Source organism: Desmodus rotundus, chromosome 9 (genome assembly GCF_022682495.2).
Source record: "Desmodus rotundus isolate HL8 chromosome 9, HLdesRot8A.1, whole genome shotgun sequence".
Taxonomy (NCBI): domain Eukaryota; kingdom Metazoa; phylum Chordata; class Mammalia; order Chiroptera; family Phyllostomidae; genus Desmodus; species Desmodus rotundus.
In genome coordinates this window covers 97,895,265-97,917,278 of record NC_071395.1, presented here as the reverse complement: position 1 = coordinate 97,917,278, position 22,014 = coordinate 97,895,265, and the positions used below count along the sequence as shown (strand labels likewise).

Here is a 22,014-nt window from a genome sequence, read left to right as displayed (position 1 = left end):
CAATGGCAGGCGATTGTGTATCCCTATCGCTACCCCCCTGACAGCGTGGGAAACAGCTCACAGCGCTAGATCAAGCGCTGCCCTCTCCACTCTACTTTCTGTATATTACTAAAACTTCCGGTAGGTAGCTGTTTTCCGTGGTTGAGGGAGCGGGTCAGGAGAGGGGGACGCTAAGCTCTCTGGGGCCAGGAGAAATATTTAGAAGAGTATTTATCTTCAATTGACCTAAATGTGTCGTTCTCAAACGTGACTGCTCATTAGAACCGCCGGGGAGCTTTACAAACTAATGATGCCTGGATGGCGGCGCAGAGGTCTGACTTAATTGATCTGGGATGTGGCCTGGGCATCTGGATTTTTTAAAGTCCCCAGGTTATTCCCAGGTTGAAAACGCCTGAACTAAATTCCCCATTCTTCTAACTACCCTGAAAAAAATCAAATTCTAAGCCCAGGACGTTGGCCTGAGGGATCTGGCACCTGTCCCTTTGCAACCTGCCAGCTCCGCAGGATCCCGGAAAATCCGCGCGCGCGACGATGCTAAACACGTCGCCGCGGAGGGCGGGGCTGGGGGCGGGGCACGCGCGTGGCCCCGCCCCCTGTACGCCTATCGGCGCGCGGTGCGGGCCCTGACGTCACTCTTGTCAGGGCCACGGCACATGGGTGGCCGGATGCGCTGAGACCGGCGCTGCGGGGCCGCGGAACGCGGGGGAGCAGCGGCCGCCGTCGCGGGGAGGGGGGTGGGGTGGGACCGCGTGTGGCCTCGGGCGCTGGCGGGACGGGGCCGCCGTGGCGCGGTGTCTTCCGCTGTTTTGCGGCAGTCTGCATATTTTGTCTTTCTTTTTTGCAATTTTGAACATTTGACAAGACGAGGGGGTTCAGGGCAGGTGAGAGCATTCCGCACGTCGCGGCGGAGCCGGCGGGCACTTGGCGCGCTCTCCAGAGACCGTCTGCACCGGGGACCTGAAAGTTTGTTTTATTTTTCATGCAGATGTATTTATAAAGATATAAGTAATTTTTTTCTTCTCTTGTCTCCAAGCGAGTACTTTTGGCAAAGGACGGAGGAAAAACCTCAGCAACATTTTAGGGGGGGCGGTGTTTGTTGTTTGGGGTTTTTTTTTAAGAAAAAAAATATCTTCAACGCGATGGAGAAAATGTCCCGACCGCTTCCCCTGAATCCCACCTTCATCCCGCCTCCCTACGGCGTGCTCAGGTCCTTGCTGGAGAACCCACTGAAGCTCCCCCTTCATCATGAAGACGGTGAGCGCTGCCCTCCCGGCTGCCCCGCTCTGGGAAGGGACGACGCTCCTGGGGTCCCCCCCACCTTGGCATGGCACCCCTGCTAGCTCGCTGGAGCATCCACCCCGCCCCCGCCCCGTCCCGACACCCTGGCCCTGCTTTAATGCACGGGAGGAGCTCTCCCATCACCCCACCCCTCCTCAAGAATTGGGGTCCCGCTTACCGAGCAATGTTTAAAACATCGCCATGGGGACCCGGCCCGGCCTCCCTGGGTCCCAATTCTGCGGCGCAGGTGGGAGAGGTAACTTGACAGGTCAGTGTTTCCTAAAAGAGGCTTGTCCGCCTTCAGAGTGAAACCGTCTTCGCGGGGGCAGAGCTGTTCCGTCTGGGGAGCAGAAACCAGGGGGCTTGCCTTTGGGCATGTGGGGGCTCAGGTGGGGGTGCCTTACTGCCCAGGCCTCGTATTGCGATCATATTATGTTTATGTTGTTAGTTGGGATTTGGAACTCAGGAGGTCTGAACGGAGTCGCAATGAAGAGTAATTCAGAAAGGGGGGTGAGAAATGGCAGGGGGGTGGGGGTTGTCTCTCGGCGGGAGGCCCTGCACGCCTCCAGCGCTGACACTTTCCCCCCTCCCGTGCACTTTCTTGGTGGGAGGGGAGAGAGGAGCAGGCTCACGTGTAACTGCGCAGGAGCCTCCTCTGGCTCGAGCCCTTTCCTGGTAAGTCCCAAACCTTCCCCAGCAACCTTGGCTGGGGAGGGACCCGAGGGGTCGTGCAAGGAGGTGCTGAACCGAGGTGCCGCCAGGGATTTGGCATTTGGGCTATTGCGGTTTCTTGCTTTCTGTATCACAGCAAATGCGGCCGGTGCGGCTTCAAGTCTTGAAAGATCATTTGGCTGCAAATATATTGGGAGTGCTCGCATCTTCTTTCCTAGCAGGAGGCAACCTGTTGCATGGCAATCGTCGAGGGGTTTGGTTCGCGGTCTGCAGAGCACAGCTTTCTCGGTAACTGTCCTTTAAGGAGTAGCGCTTGGGAGGAAGGTGCTGCTTGTCATCTTCTTTGCATCCATGGTGGTTTTAAGTCAGATTCTCGGCAGATGAGACTGTGGCATGTTAGAATGGATGATGTGTGGAGGCTGTTTCTCTGAGGAAGGAACTCCGAAACCAAATTCCTTAATCCCAGATTTCACCAGTGCCTGAGTACCAGACTTGACAAAATTCAGAGCTCTGGTTAAAGCCCTCATGGGGTGAGGCCATACTTCCAGGTAAAAATAGCTGCATACCTGCATCATAGGTATGTAGAGTAAACCACCTTTTCCATTAGCTGTGCTTTTGATAGGTTGCATACATGTATAATTTTTGTGATTTGGATTACACTTAAGTGTTTGGAGGAAGCAGAGGAAGAAAACACCGTGTATTTAAAAAACAAAAACAAAAACAAAACCCTCCTTTTGTAAAATGCAGTGTTGCCCCATGGCTTTAGAAGCAAACACATGGGAGCTCAGGAGGTGTTCTTGGTCTTCTTCCGCGCCAATTGGTCAAGTTCCTTCAAGGCTCAGGGTCTCCACGTCCTCATTATAAATGGGGGTGATCACTCTTTGCAAGTTGAGTATGACATTTTTGGAGGTAATATATGAAAAGCCAACTCACTGGCTTTCCAAGTCTGAATGACTTCATATTTTTACTGTATTGAATTTGCCTGGTTGTTGCCCGTTGTCTTAGAAATCACAGCAGTTTTATGTAATTGCAGGTGTTGTGTTTCCACCGTAGATTTCGATTGTTTGTCTCCTCGGATAATGCCCTGAGGTCTGTGCTCTCTTGTTTATACCCTAGGGCAGTCTGTAGCCCTGTCCTGAGGACGAGTGCTTTCTTTCCAAAGTAAATAGGAAGATGTTGAAAAACAGGCAGAGATCCACGTCCTGCCTGAACTTTTAACTCCAGACCCACAAAAGCCAGCAGCCAGACAACCCTGGTGGTTGTGACTAGTGGTTTTGTAGCAGAGTCCAGAGGAGGTGGTAAAAAAAAAAAAAAAAAAGGAAAAAGAAACTTTTCTTTTGAAAGTCCAATATTCCCCTTTTCCTGCAGCATTTAATAAAGACAAAGACAAGGGAAAGAAGCTGGATGATGAGAGCAACAGCCCGACGGTGCCCCAGTCGGCGTTCTTGGGACCCACCTTATGGGACAAAACCCTCCCCTATGATGGAGATACCTTCCAGTTGGAATACATGGACCTGGAGGAGTTCTTGTCGGAAAATGGCATTCCCCCCAGCCCTCAGCATGACCACAGCCCGCACCCTCCTGGGCTGCAGCCGGCTTCCTCAGCTGCCCCCTCCGTCATGGACCTCAGCAGCCGGGCCTCCGCACCCATTCACCCGGGCATCCCATCCCCGAACTGCATGCAGAGCCCCATCAGACCAGGTAAACTCTCAGAAGGCTCTCCGTCCAGACGGGGAGGAGGGCTAAAGGGAGGGGCAGAATGGGGGGGGCATAAACACCTTCATCAAGGGGCACTTAGCTTGCTCTAAAAGAGGAGTCTTGTACAGGATGGGGCAAATATAGGCTTACAGTTGTTCGTATGGGAAACGATACCATAATAAATAATCAAGAATAAACTGGTTTGCATGCTCACAGTGTAAACCTACTTCCCCCCCGCCCCCCATATTTCATCCACAGCAGTGGTTATCCCATTCCGTGAGCATCTGTATCACCTGGAGAGCCAGCCAAATGCAGATTCTGTGGACACCTACCCTAGAAATTCTGATTGTTCAGGTCTGGGGTCATGGCCTAGGAATATGCATTTTTAACCAGCTGGCAGGGGGTGGGTGGGGGGGGTGGGTTCTGATGTAGCTGACCCAAGGACTGCGGTTTAAGAAATACCAACTTACAGTTAATGGTTTGGACAATTCAGGTGTCCATCTCCTCTGCCATCTGTCTTCCCCATTCCCTAAACACACAGATACTAGGCTCTTGCTGAATGATTTGGGTAGACTCTCTGTGAGGCTGTGGTTTGCCTTTGTCCATATTCATCCTTGTCTTGGCCTAAAGGGAAAAATAATGTGAGTTAGGGGTGTGGAGCAGATAGCTTTTTTTATCTTTCTATCTTGTGTTGTCAGTAATTGAGAAATTGAATTTAAAAGCCACTCTCATATTCATTAGCCTTTTTCAACACCAGACCCTATATTTCTCTTTAGTATTCCTGTAAACCAAATTATTCTCATATTTCTTTTTTTTCATTTTCATCTGTCTGCCACACTTAATCTACTTTTGTGAAAGCCCGCAAGGCCACCAGGTCAGCTGTAAATAGTGTTGAAATATTACAAAAACGTCACCTGAAATGACCAGTTCTTCAGAACCCACTGCCAAGTGCTCAGAGGTAAACACACGTGGGGGCCGCTGAGGCTGCAGGCCTCTAGCGCTCCCGAGCACCAAACGAACAGGAAGAAAGACCGTTTTCTGTGCACAGGTGACCAGGAGCAAAGGTTCAGCCAGATAAACGGTCAGGACGGTGGCGGAGCTGAGGGCCTTAGCTGCAGGGGAGGACAGAAAGCAGGACCGTGGGCGGCTTGGGCTGGAGGTCCCTCCTGAAGCTGCTGTCCTCGTCCCATACAGAATTTCTGTGACATGCAGAGCAAGGTTAAAGTGAAGGAAATGATGCAAAGGAGGAAGAGCACACCCCTCCCTTGAGTAGTATTAGTATTGGAGTTAGAGTTCTCCCACTCATAGCTCTCTGTGCGGGCCCCTTCTCCAACACCTGCTTTGAATTGTAACTCAAGGCTACTGGCTGGAATGGAGTTCAGCCTTAACCTCTCACCAACCCCGGAGGCTGCAGAAGCTTGGGGAAATACTCCTTCATGTGACCCTGAGTCCCTGTCACTAAGAATGTACAGTGGCACCGTCTTCACTTTCTTCCCAGGAACACACAACTAGCAAAAATAACCGAAGTGGGGAAAACCAGGGAGAAGGGGACGGAGCCCCAGTGAGTAGGCACAGCTGTGGCGCAGTCACCCTGCTCTGCAGAATGAGACGTACCTCTTAGTAGCTGTGTGACCTTACAAGGTGACACAGTCTTGGAGCCTCAGTTTCTCTTTGTGTAGATGGCATGATTTCTGTTTGATTGGGTTATTGCGAAAATTAGAGATGACGTGTATAAAAAGGTCAAATGACTACTAGCGCAAATGTTCTATTAACGAGAGCAATTATGGTTGTTGTTATTTCTGTGTCAGCTTTTGTCATTTACTTCAACCCCTGTGTCCTGAAATACCTTCTGAAAGTAATTAGGTACAGTATTTAACTTATTCTGGACAAAAGCATCAGGAAATTTGGACCAGCAGTTACTGGATTGGGGTGTTTGAACCCTAACACTTTCATTCAGTTGACAAGTATTTTTTAATCCTCTGCCAAGTGCAAGATACACCATGTTAGAAATTCCATATTTTCCCCCAGAGGCATGCAAATATTAGGCGCCCACAGCTTGGTTCCTAGAGAGAATCAAGAATCAGGGTTTGGGGATTTGAGGCTTCTGTAAAGGTCGTTTGTCGTCGGAGCTCGTTAGGATCAGTATTCATCAGTGACTCTCAGGAACTCGAGATGCCTGAGTCAGGCTCACCGTCCAAAGCGAAGGGCCCCTGAGTTTCAGTGGGTGTCATTTGTTCGCTTGTGGAGGAAGGAAGGGCCTTAAGATCCAAGAGGACAGTGGGATCTATAAATACTTAACTTGTCATTTAAGTGTCTCTTTTTGATAATGGAAACACGCTTCAAGATCTTCTTTCAATTGAAAACTCAATGATGCTCCTAACCAAGAAGGAAGAAAGTTAAAGCTCTTCTTCAAATACCAGATGCAGATGAAGTAACCCCCTGCTGCTTATACAGTGTTGGTCGTGAGGGAGGTTATAATAGGGGGCGGGGACGTGCTGGATGGCATCTCACAAGCAAACCTGAAAAAGGAGAAAGTTCTTGATTGTGCTATGTAATCCCACCGGTGGCCAGACCAGAAATACCAAGTTAACCTTGGGGAAAGTAAGTCCTCAGAAGGGAAGCGCACAGATGTAGCCTTGAGCATTCTGGGAATTGTATAAATGCAGTGCAGAGCAGGGTTTCGCAACCTGGGCAGTGTGGGTGTTTCGGGGACTGTCCTGTGGGGACTGTCCTGTGCATGGTAGGAAGTTGAACCACACACACACACACACACACACACACACTCACACACACACTCACACACTCACACTCTCTTCAGCTGTGATGAGTGAGAATGGATCCAGTTGCTGCCCAGGTGTCCCCTGGGGGCCAAATCACCCCTGTTGAGAACTACTGATGTAGACTTTCAACTTGGACAGCAAGTCGAAGAGTCCTGGGCTTCATCCAGGACGCTGTCACACACGCAACGGGGGCTTCGTACCTCCTGTAGCGCTCTGTAGCGCGACCTTCGAGAATGTCAGGAGACGGTTAGGTTTCAAGATGAAGAATACTGTTAATAAGAGCAGAGCTATACACTTTTAGTTGTAAGGCTATGGCATGGGGTTAATCCAGAGACAGTTTCAGAGTAATTTTATGAAACATTTGTTTTCTGCTATCTGCATCTTTCGAGTTACGCTCAATAGCACTGTGTCATTCAGGCTCCCTGCCTGGCTGAAAGGGAGTGGAGCCGTAAGGTGACAGACACATTGTGCATTTCTAGGTCTGCCCAAAACGTGTCTGGGAATGACAAGGTGAGCGTTCTTGCAAATTATACTATCTACCATGACTGCCCCCAGCCCCATTTCCTATTTTATGCGCCCATCCTGATTCCTCTGATCCAAGAACGGATCAGATATCTGTAGAAATACACTTTTCTTTGAGGAAATGACCCAGGCGCCCATTGAAACCTCCTGTGGCTTCTGGGAGATCGCTAGGCGCTCTGGGCTGGCATCTTCATGAAAGCAGAAGAGTGGTGGTCGCCGACGCTCTAGCCACCTGCAAGAGCTCCTCTGGCACCTGAGGGGCAGCTTCCGGGGTGACCCAGGCCAGCAGAGATGGCGGAGTCATCCTGCCCCTGTCAGTGTTTGCGTTTCAGGTGCTACCAGAGGTGGTACTTGGAAGCGCCAGGTACTGGAAAAATAAGGATCTGTTTGCCCTGAGAACTGAGCAGTTGCTTTAAGGACAGCAGTCCCTTTAGGGAAAGTCATCTATAGCAGACAAAGGCAGAGTTATTTTTAAATCGCATGCTTGTAAAGCCAGAGTTGAAATCTTTTCCTCTGGTGGTTTTTCTTTGAATAGCTTGGGGGTGTCCTGCACTGTTAGACCCGTGTTCAGCTGAGAATCGAGAAGGCTCTCTTTCCAGCTCTGAGCTCAGAGACTGCGTTAGGGTGAAGGCTGGTTATGGAGTGAAGTGAAAACCCTCCCATATGGGGGGGTGTGGGAATAGGGGAGCTTCAGTGGGCGGCACAGAAGGTGGGGGAGGCCAGGAGGAACCCCATGCACCTTTTCCAGGCTGGAATCGGTATTGTCTCTGCTGACCTTCCCTTGTGAGGAGGTCTAGGCGTGGAAGGACAACGCTGGCTGTGGGATCTGAGTGACGGTGGGGGGAGTCCTGTGCTCCTGGGTCTGGGGTGGCAGGAGGTCCTGCTGAGGCACTGGCACTCCGTTGCTTTTCCCAAAGCCATGAGATGAAGCTGCAGCTTCTCCCTCCCCTCAGTGCAAGCAGTTCATATGTTTCCCACCCAGCGTACTGACACACCTGCAGGTTGGGGGCATCGTGACTGCCAGCCTCTACGCTCTGGGCCTCGAGTGTCTTGGAAGAGCCTCAGGATCAAGGAGATCACACAGAGGGGAGAGTCAACTTTGCCGTGGAGGCAGGCAGACTGTTCTCTGTCTCCCCTAAGAGTTTATCTTCTCCACCAAGCCCTGAGGACAGGCTTGCCCAGCCTCTTGGCCGTGTCATGCTGTGACGCTGCCGGGGCAGTAGTTCCAGCCTTCTGGCAAGAGGTGTTTGCAGAGAGGTACGGACGAGGGTGGCATGCTTGTCAGGGGCACAGGCAGCAGTCCAGGGACTCGGGTCCACAGCCTGGACTCACGTTGACCTTCTATGTAACTTTGTGTTCATTTCTCAATCCCTTTAAGCCTCAGTTTACTCACCAGTAGAAGGAAGACTGCCAATGTCCCCCCTCCCTGGGGTTTAGCAGGGTTTGGCAAGATACCACGTCACAGAAGGTGGCATGGCGAGTGGCCCATGGAGACCCGGTGCCGGAGCTGCCGTGATGGTGTCAGTGGCACGGAGGAAGGAGAATGACCGTGTCCCCAGCCCCTGTTCTTCACTTGGGATTTGTTCCATCCCGTCCCCTTCCCTCTGCAAAAATAGGACATGCTTTTTTTTTTTTTTTTTTTTTTTTTGTCAGCAGTCCCAATATTCTGTGCAGCCTGCTTGACTCTCCTCCTTCATTCTGAGTTAGGACAAGTCAATCCCTGATGTTCACCCAGCAGCATCGCTTCTGGGCTAGCACTTCCTGTGTAGAAACAGCCACTCACCTGGTGCCCAGCACCACCCCTGCTCCAACTTCCAGCCACTCCAGGGCCCAGCTTGCGTGAGCCCTGGCAACCCTGGCTGCCTGCCTGCGTGACCGTGTGCTTCAGGCACGTGGCTGTGCCCTGCAGAGCTCGCCCAACTCCGGGTGGTGTGCTGGCTTGCTTCCGCTCCCCTCCCCCATGCTTGCTTCTCTTCCCAGGAGAAGCCCAGCGAGTGCCAGTGAGAAATTGTAACGCTGACCCTGGCATGAGAAAGCTGAGGTCTGTAGGGCAACTCAGATGCCAGGGAAACCTGCTCTCTCCCACATTCTAGCCAGACCCCAAACTTGGCCCTGTCTCCCGCCCGTCTGCCCAGAGGCCCCGTCTTCTCTGCATCGCTGTGGTGGGCAGGATTCCTACAGGCCAGCTCCTGCCAAAGGTCTTGGCAGAGTCTTCCCAGTTCAGCACTGTGCTTACCAGACTAGAAAAAATAGCCATGTAGAGACAGAACGAGGTAGAGGAGAAGGAAAGGCTGGGGGAGGTGGGAAGAATAAAAGCCTTGATAACATCCGAAAGTAGAAAGCCAGAGGAGAGGATAGCAGTGATTTATTAAGCTTCTCAGAAACCTCTCTGCCAACCAGCGCTAATCACTTTTACCCAGGAATCATTTTTTATGTCTCAGCAGTGAAAATAGAGGGAGGAGGGAAGGTAGTAGGGGAAGTAATAAGATTTCAAAAGAAAAAAAAAAACATTGGAAAAGAATATATGGCAGAAGGACAGGGAGGTACAAGGTCTGTATTTGATTCTATAATGGGAATGGATGAGAATATTTTTCATTCACTATAATATTTGGTATTGCCCCAGCAAGTGTCAGCCTGAAGCCACTAAACCATCATTTTGGAATAAACATACATGTCCTTAAGCCACAGGTACCTGCTGGCTCACCCTTCACAACGTCCATCAGAATGGCTTGTGTTTGAGACACATTTCTGGTACAGGCCATATCGTGGTGTATCAGGCCATAAGATCCAACCAACCAACCAGCCAACCTGGTGTGACTCCTGACCGTGCCACGCTTGCTCATAGTCTCCGGCAGGTCGTTTAAATGACCTGAGCTTCTGATTTCCCGTCTGGAACTTTGGCATAATATTGGACCTGCCTCATAAGCTGTAGACGGTCCTAGGAGCCAACGTGCATGCAGAGTACTTGGCACAGAGCCCGGCACCCAGGAAGTGCTCGGTAACGGTTCGCTGCTGTGAGAAGCATCCTTGCTACCATCTGACCTCATGTCTCATGGGAGGACCTAGCCCTGGAGTCTCCATATTTTCCCCTTCCTAGTCAATGAAGGCCTTTGGTCAAGCAATTTAAATTTCTTCTCTGCTTCTCTACCTCAAATTTTCTCTGCCTCTCTTAGCCTCTGAGTTTTAGGTAACCTTGGGTCACTAATTGTAATCTTTATTTATTCCTCCTCCCTCACTAGATTAAAAAATCAAACAACCAAAATACAGTTCAAGGAAGTTCTTGGTTAGATTTCTCCATGATACATCTGCTAGTAAAGCAGTCAATCCATCAATGTTACCATTGCATTTTTAATAATAGGCATTAGTAATTGTACTTGACGTAACATAATGGCCTCAGGGGTAAAGAAACTAGAGAGGTATGTTACGGTGTTGGGAGAGGAAAAAGGTCCAGTCCAGTTCACCCCCCCTGCTTACAAGCGAGACTTTACGTACACACTCCAGAATAATAATTCCTCTTTCCCCGAAACGGCCCTTTAATGGGCACGTCCTTATTCTTTCTGACCCTTCACTTTCTCATCTGCAAAGTAACATCTTTGTTGGGTTTATATGAGCTTAAGCGAACATGCACGAAGGGTCCAGCGTGGCCCTCTACCACAAGTCAGTTCTGTTACTTTTCTCCGGTAAATGGTATGAAGGTTAGAAAGCAACAGAGAAGTCGTGGGAGCAAGGAGCAATGTGGATGGCACCCAGAAGTAGCTTTGGCACTGTGCTGTACCCTGGGGCAGACAGGCAGGAGCACGCTTCGGCTGCTGGTCTCGAGGGGATGGCCGTGTCGCAGGGATGGTACGGAAGATAGGACATTTAGGGAAAAGGATGAGTGACAGGACAAGCTAGCATGCTCTCTGTGCCAAATGATGGATTCATGGAAGCCGCTGATTCCTGTAGCAAGGGGAGAGTGAAAGAAAGTGAGTAACATCTTTCAAAATGAGGGAGCAGCACAGACAACACGACCTGCCAGACCTCACAGGAAGCAGCCACTGCCCAGGGCAACAGTGCCCAGGGGGAGGCTTCTTGGAAGAGCTGGACCTTCTGTTGGGCCTGGAGGGAGAGGCGGAGGAGCCAGAATGGTGCGTGGGCAGAGTTTTAGAGGCAGGAATGCCCACGGGGTGTTTAGGGAACAAGGTGTAGATCCACTTGGCTAGTGCAGAAAATTCATAGGAAGGAGTCAGGGAGCTGCGTCTGGAGAGGTGGGTGCCAGCTGGGCTGGCAGCTGCGCGAATGCCAGGCTACAGCACTTGAACTTGATCCAGCAGGCAGTGGGGAGCCCTGGAAGGTTTTTCAGGAGGGAAGTGGCATGTGGACATTTCCACTTGGGTTCAAGGTTGGATTGGAAACATTTTTAGATACTTCACAATAGTTTCCTCTGGCAAACCGGGACTTCCTTATTATTATTGTTTGGAAAATAAATACTCTCCCTTGAACATCAAACAGCTTTTCAAAACATAGTGTTCTAATGATGTAGACAAAGTAATTCAAAAACACAGGGTTTAGGTTTCACTTATAAAGCCCATAATTTGGGTGATTGGGGGAAACACTCTTTGGCAAGGAAATAATTTGAGGGATTTGAATGGTTCAGAATTTAAAAGTCTAAAAGCAGGCCTGGTCTCATAGGAGTAGAAAAATAGATTTTAATAAACCTAAACGCATTCACATTCATCACACTTAAATGCTTCTATTTTATAAACCTAGTAAGGTTTGCAAGCAAGTGTAGGGAACCGCTTTCTGTGAGTGTGTGTATGCGGTGTGTGTGTGTGTGTCCATATGAGACAGGGAGAGAGGGAAAGCAGGCGTTAATGCCTCAGTGATCCGAATAGCACTTGCTTATAAGCATTACCTGCAGCAGTAATATCAAGCTAAAAATACTTAGCTACGTTTCTGGCCAGCTTATTAATTTTACTCCTGAGAGACAAAGGAGTCATTATTACAGTTTTGCATTCTTGAGTCCTGACCTTGTATGTGTGGCTTCCTTCTTCCCTGAAACGGGAATTAACTGCACAGCGCGCTCAGATAAGGTGGCCCTGGGGTGGGTGCATGTGTGTGTGTTCTGTACTGGGAGCACAGCTAGAGGAAGGGAACTTGGTGGGAGGACCTGGGCTCTGGGAGGAGGGCCGGGAGCAGCAGAGTGGCGCCAGCATGAAGTGACTCGTTCAGGTACCCCTGAGTGTGCTCTGACATCAAGCCAAGATTCGAGGGAGCAGGGGGAGTTGTCATAACCCACACCGGTTCACTTCGATAAAAAATAACAGCGTGTGCGGTTTCACCTCCCCCTGTGTATCGCAGACAATCGCAGGAGTGTTGGCAGAATCGAGTATCTGCTGGAGAAAAACGACACAGTACTCGTTTCTGTGACCCTGGCTTCTGGTGGGTGCACAGTCCATGACTTAATGTGGAAATTCCTAACACGTCTTCCTTCTTCTCTGACTTCAGCAGATATTGTTATTGTCTGAGCTGCCTGCCCATCCAGCTCAAAATGGGGATCCAGTCTTATTTTCTGTCCTGAAAAGTCACACAGTTCCACTGTCACACAAGGCCCTTAAAAGTTTTGTTTTTAGAAGTTTAATCTAGGATTCTGTTTTTTCATGAATGATTTTTGGAAGATGCTTTGGGACTTGGGGGTCTTATAATCACGGATGGCGCATGGCTAATTAAACCTCTTTCCCTAGATCCCCACAAACAATGAGCGTGTGCTACAGAAAGAGGCTCGAGGGAGCTACCACACTAAATCACCCGTGGCAAAATGTGCTCTTAGGAAGTGGGATCGCATAAATGGATCGGCAGCAATAAACGCTTTGGCAGAAACTCCTTGAGTGGGAAAGAGCAGGGCGTTCTTTTCTAATTAGCTGTGGGTAGCAGTGCGCTTTGATGTCTTTGCTGAGAAACCCAGGCGTGGACGGCAGAGCAGAGAGGGAACGCCTCGCTGCTGCACTTTAGTGGGAAGAGTTAAGCAAGGCTGTCCATTCATGCACAAGAAATGCCTCTGGAATAGAATTGAATGGGGAAAGCTAAGGTTTGTTTTGGGAAGGGTGCCTCCAGGCCCTGGCCAATGGGAATCCGTGCTGTAAACCAGAGGAACAAGATCATCTACACAGGCAGTAATCAGATTACCCAGAACAGAGGTCACAGTACCCAAGACCTGCAGAGTTCTTCTGAGGAGAGTGGCAAACAGCTACACTCCGTCTGCCCGAAGGATGGAACGGGAGGACTTCATTCGCCTTAGAATGGATTCATTATGCTGTGGCCTTAGTATCACTGACAGGGATTATGAAGGCCTTTGCTGGAGAAAACCTGAAAAAGAAAATAGGATGGAGATCTCAGATCCAGTCAAAATAATACTACTGCTTTTAAAAGACCAAAGGCCACCAAAAGATTTATGGAGGAAAGAGTGGGTAACATGCAATGTAAAAATAGAAATAAAGCCTGGTAGAGCTTCTGAGAATAAGAAAACATAGTTTTGTAGAACTGACTTTGTAAGAAATGCATGGAATTTATTTCATTGCCATTGATTTCTTCATATTAACATGCTTTCCTCAGGGAGATGGGTGCCTTTTTTTCCTGGTACAGTCTAAAGTATCTTTATTTCAAATGGCAAGTGACACCTGAATAGTTTTTAAAATGTTTACATCCATGTCAAAAAATAAATCTTGTAGCATTGTAAGTGAAATTCACCCAAACATAACAAGCCATTTGGTAATACTTACTTACTGAATTCCTTCGAAGTTTGAAGATGAATGACAGGAAGTTGCAGTAATGAAGCAATTTGAGTTCACTAATATTGTTTCTCTTTTTACCCGCAAGCCAGCCTGGCAGTAACATTCCATTGGTGCAGATTCTGTGATCACTTGATCTTGAATTCATTAAACTGAAATTATTTTCTCTGTCCTCTTCATAAAGAAAGATATTACCAAACACATTAATTATGCACACATAATTTTGGGAGGCACACAACTTATTTGCGTACAAAATAGGCTGTGAAGATCTTAATTGTGTGTATATAAATTGTCCTTAATTACAGTGTACATTAGTGAATAGCAAGAAAACTTCTGTCACTTGACATTTCGGTAATGCGGTTAGTAATTTCATGAAATTGTTGCAGTTTCTCTCTGTCTCCAACCCCAGCTTGTCCCACCCCACCAAATTTTTATATTCTAAACTTCAATTTTCATATCGTTACGTGGAATCAAAAGAGCATTTTTGTTCATTTACCTACCATCAGAGAGGATGTCCAAGACCAATCCCCAAGGATGCTGGTCTCCTCTGCAGTTTTACTAATGAAACAATCATCTCTCTGAACAACCTCCTCTCATTCTTCCCTCTGCTCATCAGCAGGCAGCATAAAGTGGTGGTTAAACCTCCTTCCTCAGCTTAGACCTCGGCCCTGCTGTTTACCGGCTCCGTGGCTCCTCCACCTTAGTTTTCTCCTGTGTGGGGGGGGCCGATAACACCTGCCCCAGAGCGTTCCTGGAGGAGCCCGGGAGACTGTAAACGGAAAGCACACAGAACGGTGCTTTCACCCCTGTTATTTCTATGCTACCATTACTGTTTCTTCTCCTCCTCCACCCGCATAGTCATCTATGGGCACTTATGTAGAAGCCCTTCTTGTGCTGTAGCAATGATGGCGGGGAGCTGCTCCCACCTTTCAAGCCACGGTAGGGGAGAGAGGGGAATGAAGAGGCGGAGTGGGGAGCATCCTGTCTGTTGACCGCCACGAAAGATGCACTGCACCGGGAGACGCTGGTGGTGGTGGCCCTGCACCAGCGTGTGGCCCGCCTCCATGGGGAGCTTTGCTAAGAGATGTGGGCCCCACGGGCCAGGGCTGTGTCTTTCGTCTCCATCCCCCACTGTCCTCTGACTCTGTGCCCCGAAGACCTTGAGCGGGGTGGGGGGTGGGGAGGGTGCGGGGTGAAATGGAACTACTATACGTTTCCTTGAGCACTCTCAAGACTTTCCAAAACATGTCATCAGGTTTGTGGCTCTGGTTTTCTTCTTTTTTGTGACACCGTAGGTCATGAAGGGCGGAACAGGCAGTTCTCCTCCTTGCTGGTGATGGGCGGTGGCTGAGTGGGGGGACAGGCAGGACCGCGGGTCTCCATGGTAGCCAGCTCCCTGGCCTTTGCTCCCCCTAGTGTAAGTGTCTCTCACACTTTCTTCTGGACCCTCCTACGAGACTGCAGCGCGGCAGGGAGGCCCGGAGAGCAAGAGTGGACTCTTCGGATGAAGTGCAATGCAAACAGGGAAATGGAGAAAACGAGAGTAAACTATGTGGAAGACGATGCGAAAACAGTTTCTTCTCCAAGGGGATGACTGCAAGTGGGCGGATTTAAGAACTGGGATTCACCCAACGGGAGGGTTTTTCAACCACGTTATTAGAGATGCGGAGTTCTCAGCGATGGTCTGGACACGGCACGTTCCGTGCTGTGCAGGTGGATGAGGCAGGATAAGCTGGTAAAGGTACACCAGCCCTGTCCTAAGGACGGCAAAGGACCCCGGTGACACGCCAGGCAAGACTGCCCCCTCTGAAGAGGGGTGTTTCATTCCAGCTCCTCCAGTGTATTTTTATATCCTATCAGATATCTCCGAGTTTCATAAGAGAGTGCACACAAGGCTCCTCAGTTTAAATCCCCTGAACGCACCTGAAAGCATAGTAATCCAGAACGGGGACTAAGGTGGGGTGGAGCTAAACACTTGATGTGAGAGGTTGTCCAGAATGGCTCACATTAGAAATGATATCGGCTCCTGGAGTTTCCTCTGCCCCGAGAGGATCGAATGTTGCGGCAGAGGCTGCATTGCCAAGGTGTGTTTTCCCTTCTCTTCATAAGCTCTTCCATTCTGATTGCAGGCAGCTTAAAAATACATTCGGGCGTATCTCCGTGGCCAAAAACCATATGGAGATCAGGATGAAATCATCTCCAAGGCAGAAATAACAAGCTTTCGTAAAGATATTCAGAAACTCAGTCCTAATAGCATCGGCACCTCACTGTCAGACCCTTTAGGCACTAAACTAAATTGGATTTGGAGCCGGACGTCTCCTGAGAAGCCACGAGACCCCGGACAAGTCACCGACGTTCTGAACCCCTCGTTTTCTCACCTGGACCTTGCAGGATTGTCACGAGGGTTGCGTTGCGTTGAGTGGGCCAGCCAGTGAACTGACCTGGGCCTGCTCAGAGCTGCCACCCGGGAAGGTTTAACGAAGAGTGAAAATCTGGCCTTTAAAGATCCTTTTCTAAAATGTGCTTGTAGGTGAGTCTTTTCAGTCTCACTCCCAGATTTCTGAGTTGCTGGCTGAGGCTGTTTAAGACCATGGCACTTCCCTAGGTCCACTGAGAGATCTCACGTGGAGTCGCAGCTCTGCTGTTGATTGGAAGTAGAACCCTAAGCAGATCACTGGCCTCCCTGGGTTTTACTTCATCTTCTGCAAGGTGCGAGCAGTCTGTGTCCTTCTGACTTACAGGTGTGTTGTCATATCAAGTAAGATAGCCAATTAGAAAATTGGCCAAATAAAAGTCCAATCGAAGTATAAATTGGGCTAGCGTTATTATTGCCATTGGGTTTTAGGTTCCCCCACTGGCAAGAGGGGAAAACATGTAGCAACAGTTGCAAGGTAGGCCCTTTCCAAAGAGCTCTGGGTTCCAGAGACGGTTTGCCAGGGTTGGGTTGAGTCCCTCAGCAGGTGACTGAATCTCTCCCGTCCTCGGTTTTCTCATCTGTCAAACGTGGGCATTTATTTATCTCATCTATTTAGCTCTGTGACTCTGCGTTCTAAGACTACCGTGAACTGGAAGATTAGCGCTCAAATTTTGGTGCAAAAATATTAAGCCTCTTGGGGCGAAGATACTGTTCCCAAGCAAGTACATGGATCAAGGTTTAAAAACTTAAGCTGCAAAGCAAAAGACAGCTGACACCTTTGAGGAAAAACTGCAACCGCATTAACTCTAGTTATTTCTTTAAAAATTGCCTGCATTCTGGACAGGAACCACGGCTTCTGTCTGCTGTTCAGCATTCCAGAGTAAACCTGAAAGCGAATTATCTGGCCGGAATGACTGCTCCAAGGCTTGGGTTTGGTTTTTGTTTTGGGTTTTTTTTTTTTTTTTGCCATGGTTTGTTAGCCAGACAAAATAATTTTTAAAGAAGAATAACAAAGGAGAACCCCGAGGCCCACAGCTCAGTCTTTCGATGGCAGCTTTTCTGGAAGGGCAGTGGCCAGCTGTGCTCCTGGGCCCCTCCTCTGGCGGCTGGACGCAGGTTCAGAGGGCCCCCCGTGAAAGTGGGTTCCGTCTCTCGGCCACTTTGATGGACTCGTGGGCGCTCGGAATGTCACCTGGACAGACCGAGGCTTGTTCTGGGCTCCGTGGAAAGAGTTCTGTGATTAATTAGGGCGGCTACCATGGGCCTCGGGATTTGCTGTCCTGACAGAGCAGTTTGGGAAGACCCATCAGTACTTGTTCCTCCGCTGGGCACAAGGTCAAGGACTCGAGCCAATGCTGTGTCCGGTGTCCTGGCAAAGTGTTTTTCCAAGCCCCTGGCACATACTGCTTTGCTCTCTGAGGGGGGCTTATTCTGGTTAGCTTAACAGAGAGAATGGAAGAAGGGCAGTCTTGTTGATTCTGCTCCCTGGGTACAGGACAGGAAGCCCAAGGTTGAGGGAAGCTGTAATTCCAACGGTGCCAATCAGATTCCTGTGGGTCCAGAGGAGCACAGGCTTGGGGACTCACCACTCCAGCCACAAACCACAGAGCCCAGCTGGCTGTGGCCAGCGGTCACGGCTGCGGATTCCCTGGAAACCCGGCCCTCGGAAGGAGCAGGAGGCTGGCCCGCAGCACTCCACACCCTGTGATCCTTGATATTTAAGACAGAAGAGCTGTCCCCTTCTTCAAGAAGGCACTGGGGAATTTACCGGTCGACCTAGGGTTTGGAGATGACCTCCAGTTATCCACGCTGGTGGAGCCAATAATCGGAAGTCTGTTTCTCTTCACCTTTGGAATGTGCTTCATGTTGATGTGCTTTCCTGGATGTTCAAACTCTTCAGATTTTTCTTTCTGTAAAAAGTGCTTGTGGAGGAGCTTGGTGCTTTTCACAGCTCCTCCATAGGCTTTCCATGGCCAGCCAAAGGCCCCAGAGGCCTCTCAGTCCCCTAAGTTTAACTCCGTGAACTGCACCAGTGGAATAATAGTAATGGCATCTTATTGAGCCCTTACTATGTGCTCCCTGGAGCCACGGTCACTCTGAGACAGCGAGTGGGCCGAGGAGCATGTGGGGCAGCGAGGGGCAGTGGTCTGGGGTTGAACATTGCCTGTGGAGACTCTCCAAGAGCCCCCTGAGCGTGGACATGACTTCCTGTGCTACTGTGGTTTCCTACTCTTTCCAATGGCTGCACTTGGGCTCTGCGTAAGATTGGCTTTCAGTTATCCTGAGGCTAACGGACTGGTTTGCAGATTAACCATGGTGAAGGCTCACCTGGGCCGGGGAGGTGCCCCTCAACTCAGCCTGCTCTGTAATTAGCTAGTTTTGGCTGATTGCCTCCCCATGGTCAGGGAGCCAAGGAGCAGTGTCTTCTAGGACCTTTCACTCCCTTCAACCAGAGGAGCCCACTGGCCCGTAATGCCCTGCAGTCTCCTGCGTAGTCTCTAAGAGGTTCAGAAGCTCCTTGGGGTCCTGGCACTCTGCCACTGCCACCTTTTGGCCCCAAAACAATCTCTAAATTGCGAAGATCAGGTTGGCTGGAGGGCATAGTGAATTTGAAAGTCCCGGAAATTAGTGTGTTAATGTGTTAAAAGGAAGCCCTAAGAACAAGGCAGCTGTTCTCCTTTCCTCCTCAGCCTGTGGGACACCCCCTCCCCCAAATGTAGACTGCCAGGCCTGAGATATGACCCCTCCTGAGGTCAGAGAAGGGCAAGGCCACAGTGGCAGTGAAGCAACAGTTGCCTACCCTTGCCCTGGCTGGGTGGGTCAGCTGGTTGGAGCATTGTCCCGTACACCAAGAGGTTGCGGGTTTGATCCCCAGTCAGGGTACATACCTAGGTTGTGGGTTCAATCCCTGGTCAGGGCACAAATGGGAGGCAGCCAGTCAATGTTTCTGTCTCACATCTCTCTCTCTCCCTCCCTCCTTCCCACCTTACCGCAGCCCCCCTTCTCCATCTCCCTTCTCCCTTCCCCTCTCTCTAGGATCAGTGAACATGTCCTCGAGAGAGGACTTAAAACAAAATTAAGAGTTGCCTACAAAGCAAGCTCCTTGTGGTCCTGGCCTTCCCGCAGTGATTATTTGGGTTGCTAGGAGTCCCTCCCCATGGCTACATGAGGTCATAGGAAGTTGACTGCATTTGCCAGGTCCCTGTGGGATGAGGGAGTAGAAATATGCATATTTGCCACACCTTATCCCAGACCAGCATACACACAATTGAACCTAGGAGTCCAACTCCTTCCTTACTGAGAGTGATCTCAGTTTCCAGGGGAAGGTACCTTGGATCCCAGGTTTACTGCACATCTTGAGAAAGCGTGCATGGAGGACTTCGGTCCACGGCCCACCAGGAGAGAATGCACATTTGCACAGGACCCCGTGTGATGCGTCTCCAGGGATTACCTTTATGCCTCAGGTGGCATGCACCCAAGCCACTGACATGTCTTTCCATCTCTGCCTCTGTTTTCCTTCTGCATGTGGCAGGCCTAGAATGCCTGGCCTCGATGCAGCCGAGTTTGCAGGCATCTGCTGTCCCTTTTCAGCCAGGGCCATGGGTTTCCGTGGGTCCTTCTCTCTGGCTCACGTTTTCCCAGGGCTGCTGGTGTGTACAGTCTAGAGATCACATTTTATTAACACAAAGAAATCTGCTCGGGCTGCCTGGCTCTCGCAGTCACGTGAAGAGAAATGTGCTCCTTCGCTACGCCAGCCTGCAGCTCTCTGTGCAAAATACAGCCGAGAGCCGGGCACCGGGCCAAGCTTACATTTCACTGTGGAACACGCTTTCGCATCACTCCTTGGCAGAACATCCACGGCGGTGTCTATTTGGGGAGTAAGTTAGAGAAGTGTTGTTTCCCTCTCATGAGTGTCGAGAGAGAGGACCTTTAGAAAATGACTTTCTCCGATCTCTGTCCTCTTCAAGGTGCCTAGGTAACAAGGTGATCCAGCCAAACGTGGCAACCTCCTCCACGGAGAAGCGTCCCCCCCTCCCAGGTTTCTCCCGTTTCCCTTGCAAAGTCAGTAAACACACCCAGGACCGCCTGGGCCCGAGAAACTTAGGCCAAGGTAATAACATCAAAACCGAAGTCCTGGAACTCTTGAGTAAACTAGTTAGCCTCCCAGATAAAACAACTCTGTTGTCCAAATCTTTCTCTCCAAAGATCTAAGACTTTTCAAATGTTGGTCCAAGGCCAGCCATCGGAGGAAGGAACTTCGGCAAGCCTCCCGGAATGGCAAACACTGTTAAAATAAACAAGTGGACATCTTCCATTCAGTTTTCCCTCACTGGTCTATTTTTGCTGCTTTTGCCATTTTGTAGCGCCCTCCCCTCTCCACCTCTCCTCCCGTCTCCCTCTTACTTTTCTCAGGGGCCAAGCTGACCCTTTTACCTTCAGTAAAATAAGCATCTAACTTCAAAAAGAGGAGGTGGTATGATTTACTTCTTTCGGTATTCCCTCATACTCGGTCCTTGTATAGGTGGCTGCCTGAGCCTGACTTGGGTGTGGAAATAAAGTTGATTTTGGAAGTTTAAACCCTCCTTAGGAAAGACCAGAATGGTTAGGAAACAAAGGCTTGTTGGAATTATACTGACTTCTCTTTTCTCAGTGAAATAAGATGCCTCTCGTAAGCGGTGATTGAGAAACTCTCCCTTCCCCATCACACCAGCCCATACATTCCACAGAGATTTCCCGAGTGCCAAGCCTTATTCTGGTTCCAGTGTTTACTGCCTTGGATCACGGCCTTTGCTGTCGGTACTGTCCAGCCATGCGGCAACTCATCAGGATTTAAGGAAACCTTTCCAGCACAGTGCATACGCCAGGCTGCCGCTCCTCAGGGCAGGCCCCTGATCGGGAGTCCCCGTGTTGTAGAGGCTGCCCGGAACCTCAGGGACCAGGACACAGTCTCCTGCCAGTCACCTGGTACAACTTTTGCTTACTCTGCAAAAGGGAGGTGACAGAAACCCACGCCACCTGTCTCAAAAACCTGCTGGTAATTAGCTTTAAAAATAATGCGAAGGCCTCACGCGGCTGGTAGATGCCTAAGCTCAGTGTGGGGTGGAAAGAGGGCTACTTCACAGGGTACCGCTGTTGCGATCACATTCGTCACCCCGGCTGAGGTTAGATAAGGCTGTGGGAGGGAGGAAAGTCGCCCTGCTGTTTCAAAGAGGTCTCCTGAAAGGATTGAGGAAGGGTTGACGTTCATAAGTGTACTTGGCACTTTGTCCCTCCGCCCCCTGGTAAGCGAGATCGGTACTTTGTAGGCCCAATCTCTTTGATGAGGGACGGAAGCTCTGGCAGATGACTGAGGATGATCTGGGGTCAGTGTCAGGTGTCACTTCTCCATTGCACTTCGTCTGCTTGGCGTCTTAGCCACGGTAAATGTGTAAGCCCTGGCTGCTTGCCGTCTGCCACCCAGCGAGACAGCACCTCGAGCCTCTTACCCCCTGCCCCCACTTGGGGGAGAGCTCAGGCAGTGTGAGTTCCTGTTGAAATGAACTGAAGCAGCACCCGGTGCGTTTCTCCGTGCATCGAAACGACGGGACACTTGTCGCTCAGAATTGACTGACTGCTTGTGGCCTGCTTTGAAAACCAATAGGTCCCCATGCCAGTGTGAGTCCTTTAGTCCTGAAAGATTGTGTTTCGTTTTGCATGAAACAGGTGAAGGTACGTGAAACGCACCTTCCAAACTCGCAAAGCATTTCTGTGTACTCGCGGTAGGTGCCTGTAGATGTGCTGTGCTCACTCAGAAGTTCCTCCCGGGCAGGGACTCTCAATAGGTTTTCATCTCCAGCACCCAAGCACGTGCTTTACACCACAGTTGGCACTCAGGTAACTT

The 22,014-nt window shown here is 50.0% G+C and overlaps 1 protein-coding gene across 3 annotated transcripts in view; it reads left to right on the top strand.

Annotated features, from left to right (window-relative positions):
* Positions 1–668: 668 nt before the first annotated feature.
* HLF (HLF transcription factor, PAR bZIP family member) overlaps positions 669–22,014 on the top strand; it is a 49,158-nt gene continuing 27,812 nt past the window's right edge. Inside the window, exons 1-3 of one of the 3 annotated variants that reach the window (XM_045182235.3) lie at positions 1,133–1,254; positions 2,172–2,238; positions 3,319–3,651. In XM_045182235.3, the coding sequence (XP_045038170.1) occupies positions 1,246–1,254; positions 2,172–2,238; positions 3,319–3,651 (409 nt within the window). In that variant the 5' untranslated portion in view covers positions 1,133–1,245. Of the gene's footprint in view, positions 1,255–2,171; positions 2,239–3,318; positions 3,652–22,014 lie in introns of all 3 variants that reach the window. The other 2 variants (XM_024573028.4, XM_024573029.4) reach the window with 2 other exon arrangements.